General features: G+C 46.9%; 1 protein-coding gene across 1 annotated transcript in view; it reads left to right on the forward strand.

Moving 5' to 3' along the window:
* The window catches only part of msh4 (mutS homolog 4), a 145,163-nt gene that overhangs the window by 85,719 nt on the left and 44,628 nt on the right, over positions 1–14,816 (forward strand). Inside the window, exons 13-14 of the mRNA XM_072512839.1 lie at positions 728–831; positions 1,898–2,022. Of these exons, the coding sequence (XP_072368940.1) occupies positions 728–831; positions 1,898–2,022 (229 nt within the window). The remainder of the gene's footprint in view (positions 1–727; positions 832–1,897; positions 2,023–14,816) is intronic.

Genomic DNA, 14,816 nt, shown 5'->3' on the forward strand with positions numbered 1-14,816 from the left:
AGGCTTTTCCCCAGGGTAGAGGGGTCAATTACTAGGGGGCATAGGTTTAAGGTGCAAGGGGCAAGGTTTAGAGGAGATGTACAAGGCAGTTTTTTTACACAGAGGTTAGTGGGTGCCTGGAACTCGCTGCTGGAGGAGGTGGTGGAAGCAGGGACGATAGTGACGTTTAAGGGGCATCTTGACAAATACATGAATAGGATGGGAATAGAGGGACATGGACCCCGGAAGTGTGGTAGATTGTAGTTTAGACGGGCAGCATGGTCGGCGCAGGCTTGGAGGGCCGAAGGGCCTGTTCCTGTGCTGTACATTCCTTTGTTCTTTGTTCTCAAGAGGGTGGTGAATTTTTGGAATTCTCTACCCCGGAGGGCTGTGGAAGCTCAATTATTGAGCATGTTCAAAACAGAAATCGACAGATTGCTAAATATGAACGACATCAAGGGATATGGAGATAGTGCGGGGAAGTGGCATTGAGGTCGGTGATCAACCGTGATCTGATTTAACAGTCGAGCAGGCTCGACAGGCCAAATGACCTCCTCCAGCACCTATGCCCCTACTTTTCCAGCCACACACCTTGTGTATTGAGCAGGCAGGGTCCAGGCATTTAACTGGCACAAGGCAGCGTAGTAATTTTAAATCGCTTGCCGGTCTCCTGCATAGGCAGCCGCGTGGGATCCTGGCCTGACTTGTTGCACAAAGCTTCTGTTGTAACTTATGAATTCCTTTCCAGGTCACCGTGATGAAGAACACCTACAATTTCACTACAGCCGACTTAATTAAAATGAACGAACGGTGCCAGGAGTCTTTGCGGGAGATTTACCACATGACGTATCTGTAAGTAGATTAGGAATATTCATAAAGCAACATTTGTTCTTTCAAGAAAGCTGGTATATTCTTGTCACACATGGCATGAAGCCAAAAATGAAATTTAAGCTAAGAATAAATTGTATTGAATGGGAGTCGGTGGGTAGCATTCTTGCCTCCATGTCAGAAGGCAGTGTGTCTCACTCTAGAGACTTAAGTGAAACATCCAAGCTGACATTCCCATTGCCATTGCAGTACTGAGGCCGTGCTGCACTGTTGGAGGAATTGTCTTTCAGATGAGATGTTAAACTGAGCCCTGACCTACCTCGCAGATGAGAGTAAAGGATCAGCACGGTAGCACAGTGGTTAGCACTATGGCCTCACTGCTCCAGGGCCCCAGGTTTGATTCCCGGCTTGGGTCACTGTCTGTGCAGAGTCTGCACGTTCTCCCCGTGTCTGCGTGGGTTTCCTCCGGGTGCTCCGGTTTCCTCCCACAGTCCAGTGATGTGCAGGTTAGGTGGATTGGCCATGCTAAATCGCCCCTTAATGTCCAAAAAGGTTAGGTGGCGTTACGGGGATAGGGTGGAGGTGTGGGCTTGGGGTGGGGTGCTCTTTCTAACAGTCAGTGCGGACTCGATGGGCTGAATGGCCTCCTTCTGCACTGTAAATTATATGATCCCACGTTACTATTTCGGAAAAAGAGTGAGAATGCCTCCTGGCGTCCTGGTCAATATTTATCCCTCCACCAACAAAGTCTTTCTCACATTGCTGATTGTAGGACCATGTACATAAACTGAGTGCTATGTTCCCTCCATTTTAATAAAGTATTTGTGTCTAAAGTCACTTGGGGCTTCCTGAGGTCCAAAATACAAGACTTTCTTTGAATGTATTTAACCATGTCAGACAAATAAACATTGATATTGACTGAGTTGGCAGCCAGGAACTTGCGGGCAGTTAAATTAATCTAGTTGGCTTAATATTAGTTTAGTACTTGCCAATGTGTTATCTGCTGCTCTATTTTTCACAACCCATTAATGAAGCCTAATTTGGCTTGCTAGCAACCTGAAATTTAATTGTTTTCTGTGTCTTTCTCCAGGGTAGTTTGCAAACTCCTCAGCGAGATCTACAAACACATCCATTGTCTGTACAAGCTGTCTGACGCAGTTTCCATGTTGGACATGTTGTTGTCCTTTGCGCACACCTGCACAATTTCAGACTACGGCAAGGATGTTTTCTGTTCTTTTTATTGCAAGTTTTAATAAGTGTTGGAGAAACAAACCTAACCTTACTGTAATTTTAGCACAAAGAAACAATTTTTCACATTTAGCCAAAATTCATTTCCGGCAATTACCTACAGTGCCTCTGTTTCTGTTATGTTTGAGGTAAAATGGAACAAGCTGGAGCTCTCCAGTAAAGAGAATGCTGAGGAATGACCGGTAGCACGGCAGCATTGTGGATAGCACAATTGCTTCACAGCTCCAGGGTCCCGGGTTCGATTCCGGCTTGGGTCACTGTCTGTGCGGAGTCTGCACATCCTCCCCGTGTGTGCGTGGGTTTCCTCCGGGTGCTTCGGTTTCCTCCCACAGTCCAAAGATGTGCAGGTTAGGTGGATTGGCCATGATAAATTGCCCTTAGTGGTCAAAATTGCCCTTAGTGTTGGGTGGGGTTACTGGGTTATGGGGATAGGGTGGAGGTGTGGGCTTGGGTAGGGTGCTCTTTCCAAGAGCCGGTGCAGACTCGATGGGCCGAATGGCCTCCTTCTTCACTGTAAATTCTATGAAATTCTATGAATAGAAATCCTAAAAATTATCAGAGTTTGATGGGATATATAGACCATGCTTCCACATTTGGGGGCGATTAAAATAAAGGCTATAAATATAGGATAGTCACAAATAAATTCAACAAGACGTTCAGAAGGCATTTCTTTACCCAGCGAGTAATGAGGATGTGGAACTGACTAGAATTAGTGGTTGAGGTGAACAGCATAGACGCATTTACGGAAATGCTGGGCAAACACGAGGGAGAAAGGAAGAGAAGGTTGCAATGAGATGAAGAGGGGCCGAGAGAAAGATTGTGCGGAGCATAAACTCAGCATGGGCCAGATGGCCTGTTTCTGTGCTGCACATTCCCTGTAGTTTGCTGTCCTGAAGGTGTTGGCTTACACACACAATTCCTTGTGTGTGAAGTACCCTCTGGTACCTGCTCCTCATGGCTATTCTGCGTGCATGATTCTGGACCGAGTTAAGCAAAGTATTAAGCATTCTCCTAAATTCCAAAGGCTATAGGCCCAACTTGTTCAACCATTCTTCACAAGGCAAGCTCTTCATCCCATGATTGAATCGAGTGAACCTTCCCTGAACTGATTCTAGCACAATCGTAGGGTCATCTTTGAGCCTGCGTTAGCCGTCAGCGTAAACAGCAACGCACAATCGCGTGAGAGTCGGGAAACTAGTTTCCCACTGGCGGGATCGTTTCCTGATATTCCCAGGCAGTGCCCTTGCCTTGCAACCTAGCAGTGCTAGATTCCACCCGATATAGATTTTTCAAATACGTAGACCAAAATTTTAGAGTACTTTAGATGTTGTCTCAGCAAGTCATGTACAACTACAGTAAAACCTCCTCACTTTTATATTCCATTCCCTTGCGATAAATGCCAACATATCATTTGTCTAATCGTTTTCTGTGCCCACACTTTAAAAATATTTTTTATTCTCCTTTTTCATTTTCTCCCAAATTTACACCCACCAACAATAACCAATAATCAGTAACAAATATGTCAATCCCCATATCAATAACAACGATCCCATCCTCCCACCAAACCCAAACATTAGCCCGCATGTTCACACAAACAAATGACAAAAAGGAATTAGGGATCACCCATAGTCACCATTAACACACACCGCCCCCCTCCCCCCAACCCTCCCACCCATCCTCCCCAACTAATGTTCGATGTTATCCAGTTCTTGAAAGTGCAATGTGAATAATGCCCATGAATTGTAGAACCCCTCCATCCTTCCCCTCAGTTCAAACTTAACCTTCTCAAGAGTCAAGAATTCCAACAGGTCCCCCCTGCCACGCCAGGACAGAGGGTGGAGAGGTTGCTCTCCAACCCATCAGGATCTGCCTTCGGGCAATCAACGAGACGAAGGCTGCATCATCTGCCTCCGCGCCCGTTTCCAACCCTGGCTGGTCCGACACCCCAATATGGCCTCCCGGGGGCCTGGGTCCAGTTTCACATGCACCATTTTAGAAATTACCCTAAAAACCTCCTTCCAGTAATCCCCTAGCTTTGGACAGGACCAAAACATATGAACGTGATTAGCGCGCCCCCCCCCCCCCCCCCCCCCCCCCCCCCGGCAACGTTCACACATATCTAAGTTAGGGCGCTCGAGAGTTACAAGTTAGCTCGGAAGGACCTAAAGAGAGAGCTAAGAAGAGCCAGGAGGGGACATGAGAAGTCTTTGGCAGGTAGGATCAAGGATAACCCAAAAGCTTTCTATAGATATGTCAGGAATAAACAAATGACTAGGGTAAGAGGAGGGCCAGTCAAGGACAGTAGTGGGAAGTTGTGCTTGGAGTCCGAGGAGATAGGAGAGGTGCTAAATTAATATTTTTCGTCAGTATTCACACAGGAAAAAGACAATGTTGTCGAGGAGAATACTGAGATTCAGGCTACGAGACTAGAAGGGCTTGAGGTTCATAAGGAGGAGGTGTTAGCAATTCTGGAAAGTGTGAAAATAGATAAGTCCCCTGGGCCGGATGGGATTTATACTAGGATTCTATGGGAAGCTAGGGAGGAGATTGCTGAGCCTTTGGCTTTGATCTTTAAGTCATCTTTGTCTACAGGAATAGTGCCAGAAGACTGGAGGATAGCAAATGTTGTCCCCTTGTTCAAGAAGGGGAGTAGAGACAACCCCGGTAACTATAGACCAGTGAGCCTTACTTCTGTTGTGGGCAAAATCTTGGAAAGGTTCCCCACGGGAAATGCCTTTAGATATATGCAGGTGAGTGCTTTTGTGAGGCGACAGGTGAGGGAATTCCCGTTGCTCCCGGCACAAGAAGTCCAAGATAGGGTGATCTCGGGTGTATGGGTCGGGGAGGGCAAGGTGTCGGAAATACACCAGGAGTTGAAAGAAGAGGGGGAAGCGCTGGTAGAAGAGTTGAAAGGTAAATGGGAGGAGGAGCTGGGGGAGGAGATCGAGGAAGGCCTGTGGGCTGATGCCCTAGGTAGGGTTAATTCCTCCTCGTGTGCCAGGCTCAGCCTGATACAATTTAAGGTGGTTCACAGAGCGCACTTGACGGGGGCGAGGTTGAGTAGGCTCTTTGGGGTAGAGGACAGATATGGAAGGTGCTCAGGGAGCCCGGCGAACCATGTCCATATGTTTTGGTCATGCCCGGCACTGGAGGGGTTCTGGAGAGGAGTGGCAGGAGCAATATCTCAGGTGGTGAAAGTCCGGGTCAAGCCAAGCTGGGGGCTAGCAATATTTGGAGTAGTGGACGAACCGGGAGTGCAGGAGGCGAAAGAGGCCGGCATTCTGGCCTTTGCGTCCCTAGTAGCCCGGCGAAGGATCTTGCTAATGTGGAAGGAGGCGAAGCCCCCCAGCCTGGAGGCCTGGATAAATGATATGGCTGGGTTCATAAAGTTGGGAGAGGATTAAGTTCGCCTTGAGAGGGTCTGCGCAGGGGTTCTACAGGCGGTGACAACCGTTCCTAGACTATCTCGCGGAGCGTTAGAGGAAGGTCGGTCAGCAGCAGCAGCAACCTTGGGGGGGGGGGGGGGGGAAGACGACGTCCTGGGGGTGGGTGGGGAGACGACGTCCTGGGAGGGTGGGGGGGAGACGACGTCCGGGGAAGGGGGGACTGCCTGGGAGGATGGATGAGCAAGAGATAACATGAAGGGTTGGGAAAACTGGCACCTACGGGTGAGGGCCAGTGTACAAAGCTGTGTAAATATATCATTTTGCCATGTATATACCTTGCTCTGCACGATTTCTCGTTTTTTTTGTTACGGGGGGGGGTTATTGTTTGTAAGGGAGAAAAATTGTGTTAAAAAACTTTAATAAATATATTTTAAAAAAATAATCTTGGAACAGTTCATAAGAGATAGGATGTATAATCATCTGGAAAGGAATAATTTGATTAGAGATAGTCAAGGGTAGGTCGTGCCTCACAAACCTTATTGAGTTCTTTGAGAAGGTGACCAAACAGATGGATGAGGGTAAAGCAGTTGATGTGGTGTATATGGATTTCAGTAAAGCGTTTGATAAGGTTCCCCATGGAAGGCTACTGCAGAAAATACGGAGGGATGGGATTCAGGGTGATTTAGCAGTTTGGATCAGAAATTGGCTAGCTGGAAGAAGACAAAGGGTGGTGGTTGATGGGAAATGTCAGCCTGGAGTCCAGTTACTCGTGGTGTACCACAAGGATCTGTTTTGGGGCCACTGCTGTTTGTCATTTTTATAAATGATCTGGAGGAGGCGTAGAAGGATGGGTGAGTAAATCTGCAGATGACACTAAAGTCGGTGGAGTTGTGGACAGTGCGGAAGGATGTTACAAGTTACAGAGGGACATAGATAAGCTGCAGCGCTGGGCTGAGAGGTGGCAAATGGAGTTTAATGCAGAAAAGTGTGAGGTGATTCATTTTGGAAGGAATAACAGGAAGACAGAGTACTGGGCTAATGGTAAGATTCTTGGCAGTGTGGATGAGCAGAGAGATCTCGGTGTCCATGTACATAGATCCCTGAAAGTTGCCACCCAGGTTGAGAGGGTTGTTAAGAAGGTGTATGGTGTGTTAGCTTTTATTGGTAGAGGGATTGAGTTTCGGAGCCATGAGGTCATGTTGCAGCTGTACAAAACTCTGGTGCGGCTGCATTTGGAGTATTGCGTGCAATTCTGGTCGCCGCATTACAGGAAGGATATAGATTTACCAGAATGTTGCCTGGTATGGAGGGAAGATCTTATGGGGAAAGGCTGAGGGACTTTAGGCTGTTTTTGTTAGAGAGAAGGTTAAGAGGTGACTTAATTGAGGCATACAAGATGATCAGAGGATTGGATAGGGTGGACAGTGAGAGCCTTTTTCCTCGGATGGTGATGTCTAGCACGAGGGGACATAGCTTTAAGTTGAGGGGAGATAGCTATAAGACAGATGTCAGAGGTAGGTTCTTTACTCATAGAGTAGTAAGGGCGTGGAATGCCCTGCCTGCAACAGTAGTGGGCTCGCCAACATTAAGGGCATTCAAATGGTCATTGGATAGACATATGGACGATAAATGAATCGTGTAGATGGGCTTTAGAGTGATTTCACAGGTCGGCGCAACATCGAGGGTCGAAGGGCCTGTACTGCGCTGTAATGTTCTATGTTCTATCTTCTACTCCTTCAAAGAATCGTCTCATCTTCGCCCTCGTGAGGTGTGCTCTGTATACCACCTTCAGCTGTATCAGCCTCAACCTCGCGCACGAGATGGAGGCACTCACTCTCCGGAGCACCTCACACCAGAACCCCTCCTCCATATTCTCTCCCAACTCTTCCTCCCACTTTGCTTTGAACCCTTCCAGTGGTGCCGTCTCCTCTTCCAAAAAAGCTCTTTAAACCGCCAACACTACCCCCTTCTCCAGTCCCCCTGTCGTTAGCACCTCCTCCAGCAATGTGGAGGCCGGCTCCACCGGGAAGCTTTGTATGTCCTTTCTGGCAAAATCTCAAACCTGCATGTATCTAAACGTTCCCCCCTGCTCCAGCCCACACTTCGCTTCCAGCTCCTTCAGCCCTGCAAACCGACCCCTAAGATACAAATCGTTTAGTGTCTTAATCCCCTTTTCCTCCCATTTCCGAAAATTTCCATCCCACCTCCCTGGCTCAAATCTGTGGTTCCCCCGAATCGGCATTTCCCTTGACCCTGCCCCCAACCCGAAGTGTTGGCGAAACTGCCTCCAAATTCTCAATGAAGCTATTATTACCGGACTCCCTGAGTATTTCCCCGGGGCTATCGGGAGCGACGCTGTTGTGAGTGCCCCACTCCCGTGCAATCTGCACCCCCAGGTACGTAAAGTGAGTCCCTGCTCTACGGAATGGCAGCCCCCCCATCCCCAGCCAAGACACCACAAAATACTCACTCTTGTCTAGATTTAGTTTGTACCCCGAGAAAGACCAAAACACTCGAAGCAGCTCCAATATTCCCTCGATCGACACACTCGGTTCCGACACGTATAACAGCAAGTCGTCGGCATATAAGGACACCGTATGCTCTATCCTCCCCGCACTATTCCTTTCCATACCCCCAAACTTCTTAATGCGATGGCCAACAGCTCAATCGCGAATGCAAACAGCAGGGGGGACATAGGACACCCCTGCCTAGTCCCACGGTGGAGAGAAAAGTATTGCTGTGCCCACACACGAAGATTTTGTGACTCATGTGGAAGACTGAGAGGTGATCTCATTGAAACATATAGGATTCTTAAGGAGTTGACAGGGTAAATGCTGAGGGGATGTTTCCCTCATGGGAGAGTCTAGGACCAGAGGGCATAGTCTCAGAAGAAAGGGGTGCAATTTAGGACTGAGATGAGGAGGAATTTGTTCTCTCAGAGGGTTGTGAGTCTTTGGAACTCCTTGCCACGGAGAGGTGCGGGAACAGAGTCTTTGTGTATATTTAAAGCTGAGATAGGTAGATTCTCATTCAGTAAGCGCAGACAGATGGGTGACCGTGAGAAAGGGCAGGCAGTCAGTGCAGGAATCCCCTGTGACTGTCCTCCTCTCTAACAGATATACCTTTTTGGATACTGTTGGGGGCGGGGGGGATAGCCTATCAGTGGAAAACAACAGCAGCCAGAACAGTGGCACCACAACTGGCTCTGTTGCTCAGCAGGGGAGGGCAAAGTGTAGGAGAGCGATAATTATAGGGGACTCTATAGTAAGGGGTGCAGATAGGCGCTTCTGTGGACAGGAAAGAGACTCCAGGATTGTGTGTTGCCTCCCTGGTGCCAGGGTCAAGACCATAAGACATAGGAGCAGAATTAGGCCACTCGGCCCATCGAGTCCGCTCTGCCATTCAATCATGGCTGATATTTTTTCATCCCCATTCTCCTGCCTTCTCCCCATAACCCCTGATCCCCTTATTAATCAAGAGCCTATCTATCTCTGTCTTATAGACACTCAATGATTTGGCCTCCAAATATGGAAGGGGGGTGGGAACCAGAGCGTTAGCTGAGAAGATGTCATCACTGAAGGGGAAATAGAGAACAAAAATAATAGAACATTACCCTCAGGCAGAGCAAAAAAGGTGACAAGTGTGAGAAGGGACGTGGTCAATGCAGGACTGAGGGTGTTGTACCTAAATGCGCGCAGTACACGGAACATGGTAAATGAGCCTGTTGCGCACATTGAAATTGGCCGGTACGATGTTGTGGGCATCACAGAGAAGTGGCTGCAAGGGGATCAGGACTGGGATCTAAATATCCAAGGATATATGTCCTATCGAAAGGACAGGCAGATGGGCAAAGGGGGCGGGGTTGCATTGTTAGTAAGGAATGAAGTTAAATCTATAGCAAGGAACGATATAGGATCAGAAGGCATAGAATCTCTATGGGTAGAGTTGTAGAATCGCAAAGGTAAAAAGACCCTGATGGGAGTTATGTACAGGCCCCCTAGCAGTAGTCAGGATGTGGGGCAGAAAATAAATCAGGAGATAGAGAAAGCATGTAAAAAAGGCAATATTACAATTATCATGGGGGACTTCAATATGCACGTGGACTGGGAAAATCAGGTTGTAGTGATCCCAAGAAAAGGAATTTGTGGAATGTTTAAGAGATGGTTTTTTGGAGCAGCTTGTGACAGAGCCTACTAGGGAACAGGCAATTCTGGATTTGGTGATGTGTAATGAGGCAGGCTTGATTAGGGAACTTAAGGTGAAGGAACCCTTAGGGAGCAGTGCCCACAATATGATAGAATTTACCCTGCAGTTTGAGAGGGAGAAGCTGCAATCAGATGTAACGGTATTACAATTAAATAAGGGTAACTACAAAGACATGAGGGAGAAGCTGGCCAGAGTTGATTGGAAGAGGAGACGAGCAGGGAAGACAGTGGAACAGCAATGGCAGGAGTTTTTGGGGGTTATTCGGGAGGCACAGCAGAAATTCATCCCAAGGAGGAGGAAACATGTTATGAGCAGGACAATGCATCCATGGTTGACGAGGGAAGTCAAATACAGCAGAAAAGAAAAAGAAAAAGCATACAAAGTGGCAAGGATTAGTGGGAAGCCAGAGGATTGGGAATCATTTAAAAGTGAGCAGAGGACAACTAAAAAAGCAATAAGGGGAGAGAAGATGAAATATGAGTGCAAGTTAGCTACTAATATAAAAGAAGATAGGAAGAGTTTCTTTCAATATATAAAAGGTAAGAGAGAGGCAAAAATAGACATTGGACTACTGGAAAAAGTGGCTGGAGAAGTAATAATAGGAAACAAAGAAATGGCAGACAAACTGAATAGTTACTTTGCATCAGTCTTCACGGTGGAAGACAACAGTGGGATGCCAGAGCTCCAGGTGAATCGGGGGGCAGAGGTGAGTGCAGTGGCCATCACTAAGGAGAAGGTTCTGGGGAAACTGAAAGGTCTAAAAGTGGATAAGTCACCTGGACCGGATGGACTACACCACAGGGTTCTAAAAGAGATAGTGGAGGAAATTGTGGAGGCATTGGTGGTGATCTTTCAGCAATCACTGGAGGCAGGAAGGGTCCCAGAGGACTGGAAAGTGGCTAATGTAACACCACTGTTTAAGAAGGGAGGGAGGCAGAAGACAGGAAATTATAGGCTGGTTAGCCTGACTTTGATCATTGGTAAGATTTTAGAGTCCTTTATTAAAGCTGAGATCGCGGAGTACTTGGAAGTGCATGATAAAACAGGACTGAGTCAGCACGGCTTTGTCAAAGGGAGGTCATGTCTGACAAATCTGTTAGAGTTCTTTGAGGAGGTAACCAGGAAGTTAGACAAAGGAGAACCAGTGGAAGTGATGTGTTTAAATTTCTGTTAAGCCTTTGACAAGTTGCCGCATAGGAGACTGTGAAATAAGTTTAGAGCTCATGGTGTTAAGGGTAAGATCCTGGCATGGATAGAGGATTAGCTGACTGGCAGAAGGCAGAGAGTGGGGATAAAGGGGTCTTTTTCAGGATGGCAGCCGGTGATTAGTGGTGTGTCTCAGGGGTCTGTGCTGGGACCACAACTTTTCACAATATACATTAATGATCTGGAAGAAGGAACTAATAATAATAATAAGAATCGCTTATTGTCACAAGTAGGCTTCAATGAAGTTACAGTGAAAAGCCCCTAGTCGCCATATTTCGGCGCATGTTCAGGGAGGCTGGTACGGGAATTGAACCCGCGCTGCTGGCCTTGTTCTGCATTAAGCCACTGTACTAAACCAGCCCCAACTGAAGGCACTGTTGCTACGTTTGCAGATGATACAAAGATCTGTCGAGGGACAGGTAGTATTGAGGAAGCAAGGGGGCTGCAGAGGATTTTGACAAGCTAGGAGAGTGGGCAATGAAGTGCAAATGAAATACAATGTGGAAAAGTGTGAGGTTATGCACTTTGGAAGGAGGAATTTAGGCATAGACTATTTTCTAAATGGGGAAATGCTTCGGAAATCAGAAGCACAAAGGGACTTGGGAGTCCTTGTTCACGATTCTCTTAAGGTTAACGTGCAGGTTCAGTCGGCAGTTAGGAAGGCAAATGCAATGTTAGCATTCATGTCAAGAGGGCTAAAATACAAGATCAGGGATGTACTTCTAAGGCTGTATAAGGCTCTGGTCAGACCCCATTTGGAGTATTGTGAGCAGTTTTGGGCCCCGTGTCTAAGGAAAGGGTGTGCTGGCCTTGGAAAGGGTCCAGAGGAGGTTCACAAGAATGATCCCTGGAATGAAGAACTTATCGTATGAGGAACGGTTGAGAGCTCTGGGTCTGTATTTGTTGGAGTTTAGAAGGATGAGAGGGGATCTTATTGAAACTTACAGGATACTGCGGGGCCTGGATAGAGTGGACGTGGAGAGGATGTTTCCACTTGTAGGAAAAACTAGAACCAGAGGACACCATCTCAGACTAAAGGGACGATCCTTTAAAACAGAGATGAGGAGGAATTTCTTCAGCCAGAGGGTGGTGCATCTGTGGAACTCTTTGCCGCAGAAGGCTGTGGAGGCCAATTCACTGAGTGTCTTTAAGACAGAGATCGGTTCTTGATCAATAAGGGGATCAGGGGTCATGGGGAGAAAGCAGGAGAAAGGGGATGAGAAAATATCAGCCATGATTGAATGGCAGAGCAGACTCGATGGGCCGAGTGGCCTAATTCTGCTCCTATGTCTTATGGTCTTATGGAATGAAAGGTTATGGGGAAAGGGCAGGAAAGTGGATGTGAGGGACGGCGGATCAGCCGTGATCCTATTGAATGGTGGAGCAGGCTCGAGGGGCCAAATGGCTTACTCCTGTTCATATTTCTTATGGTTTTATGTACCAAGGCAGAAAGATCCCTCTGGAGCACTGAGTTCTGCAATCTCTCCATTTAAATAAACTTCTTCCCATCAAAGTGGAAAAGATCACATTTTTCTACATGATACTATACTCTTCCCATCTGCCAAGTTTTTGTCAACGTACTTAACGTGTCTATACCCATTTGCAGACTCTAGCCAGCGAAGCCCACATCCTGTAAAAATTAATTCAAAAACAATTCCCCAGACTCATTTCCTCGAGGCTCAATGCGTGCTTTGGTCCCTCTTTCCTTATTGAAATACTTGTAGAGTCCCGTATCAGTTTTTATATTACTAGCTAGCTTTCTCTCATACTCCAATTTTTGGCTATTTTCCGGTTCTTCAGATCTGACCAGCCTATTGGCCTACCACTTTCCTTTTCCAAATTATAGTGCTTCTTTCAATTTGATGTTATCTTTAACTTTCTGATTTGATCATGGGGTGATGTATCCATTTCAAAGAACCTTTCTTTCTCACAGGGTAAAGTTTCAGCTGAGTTATTAAATATATAATTATCCTACCTTTTAACATTTATTCCGGTTTAAAACCCTAGTATTAGATACACACTGTGTATCTTTCCTTCAAACTGAATGCGATATTCTATCATGTTATGATTGCTATTACCTAGAGGCTCTGGGGTTTTCTCCCTAAACCCCTCTACTTCTTCAAGATGCTTCTGCAACTTACCTCTTTGACCAACCTTTGGCCACCTGTCCTAATATCCCTTTTGTGGCTTAGTGCCAAATTCTGTTAGATCGCTCCCAGTGAAGTGCCTCAGGATGTTTTATTCCATTAAATGTGCGATGTAAATTCAAATTGTTGTTGAAATCTCTGATTGACCCCAGTCTAGACTGAAATCAACTACCTCATGTCAAGGAATATAACCTAGAACCATCTGATTTGAGTGGATATGTGCAGTACTGGATAGTGCCTCTACTCTGCAAAGCCATTGAATTAACAGTATGGATTCACTGGGGTTTGCAAGAATGTGAGGGGATCTCATTGAAACATTTAAAATTCTGAGAGGACTGAACAAACTGGATACAGAGATGATGTTCCCCCTGCCTGGGGGTCTAGAACAAGGGGCCACGGTCTCAGGTAGGCCATTCCGAACTGAGATGAGGAGAAACTTCTTTATTCAGAGGGTGGTGAAGCTGTGGAATTCTCTCCCACAGAAGGCTGTGGAGGCCAAGTCACTGAATATATTTTAAGAAGTAAATAGATAAATCTCTGGACTTTGAAGGGATCAAGGGGCATGGGGAGAGTGCTGGAACATAGAGTTGTGATAGACGATCAACCATGAACATACCTGAATGGTGGCACTTGCTTGAAGGGCCAAATAACCTACTGCACTAGGACTTGGAGTAAATTACAACTAGCCAGTAGTTACTCTGCTTCTATGCATTCCCACAGTCAGACAATTCTGTTTATAATTTTAAGGTAATTGACAAAAGAACGATAGGGGCGATGAAACTCTTTCTGTGCACCAAATTGTTATGGTCTGAAATGCACTGTTCAGCACTCCCATTCTCCTCATCAAGATATACAACGAGCCCGGTGGTAGCGGCCACGCTGAGAATGTGGACCCAGCTGAGACAACACTTCGGGATAGCCAAAATGTCCCCCATGGCTCCCATATGCGGCAATCACAGATTCCCCCCAGCCATGCTGGAAACCACCTTCGAAAGATGGAGGTGGGACGGGGGCACATTCACAGTCGGGGACTTATTCATAGGGCACAGACTGGCGACACAAGATGAACTGACGAGGAAGTGGAGGCTAGCAAAAGGACAGGAAGTGAAACACCTCCAAATAAAACACTTCCTCCGCAAAGAGACGGTAGGGTACCTCGGGGCCCCAGAAACCACACCACTAGAGGACCTGATAGGCACAATGATGTGGAGATGCCGGCGTTGGACTGGGGGGAGCACAGTACGAAGTCTTACAACACCAGGTTAAAGTCCAACAGGTTTGTTTCGATGTCACTACTTTCGGAGTGCTGCTCCTTCCTCAGGTGAATGAAGAGGTCTGTTCCAGAAACACATATATAGACAAATTCAAAGATGCCAAACAATGCTAGGAATGCGAGCATTAGCAGGTGATTAAATCTTTACAGATCCAGAGATGGCACAAGCAGCGAGAAGGGGGGGGCTATGTGGGAAAATATACGGACAGCTACTGGACAGAGCCCGGACTCCACTGGACGAGACCAGACAAAAATGGGAGGACGAACTGGGGACAGAGGTACAAACAACAAAGAACAAATAAAATTACAGCACAGGAACAGGCCCTTCGGCCCTCCCAGCCTGCGCCGATCCAGATCCTTTATCTAAACCTGTCACCTATTATCCAAGGATCTACTTCCCTCTGTTTCCCGCCCGTTCATATACCTGTCTAGATGCATCTTAAATGATGCTATTGTGCCCGCCTCTACCACCTCCGCTGGCAAAGCGTTCCAGGCACCCACCACCCTCTGCGTAAAAAGCTTTCCACACACATCTCCCTTAAA

The sequence above is a fragment of the Scyliorhinus torazame genome, chromosome 7, assembly GCF_047496885.1.
Source record: "Scyliorhinus torazame isolate Kashiwa2021f chromosome 7, sScyTor2.1, whole genome shotgun sequence".
Taxonomy (NCBI): domain Eukaryota; kingdom Metazoa; phylum Chordata; class Chondrichthyes; order Carcharhiniformes; family Scyliorhinidae; genus Scyliorhinus; species Scyliorhinus torazame.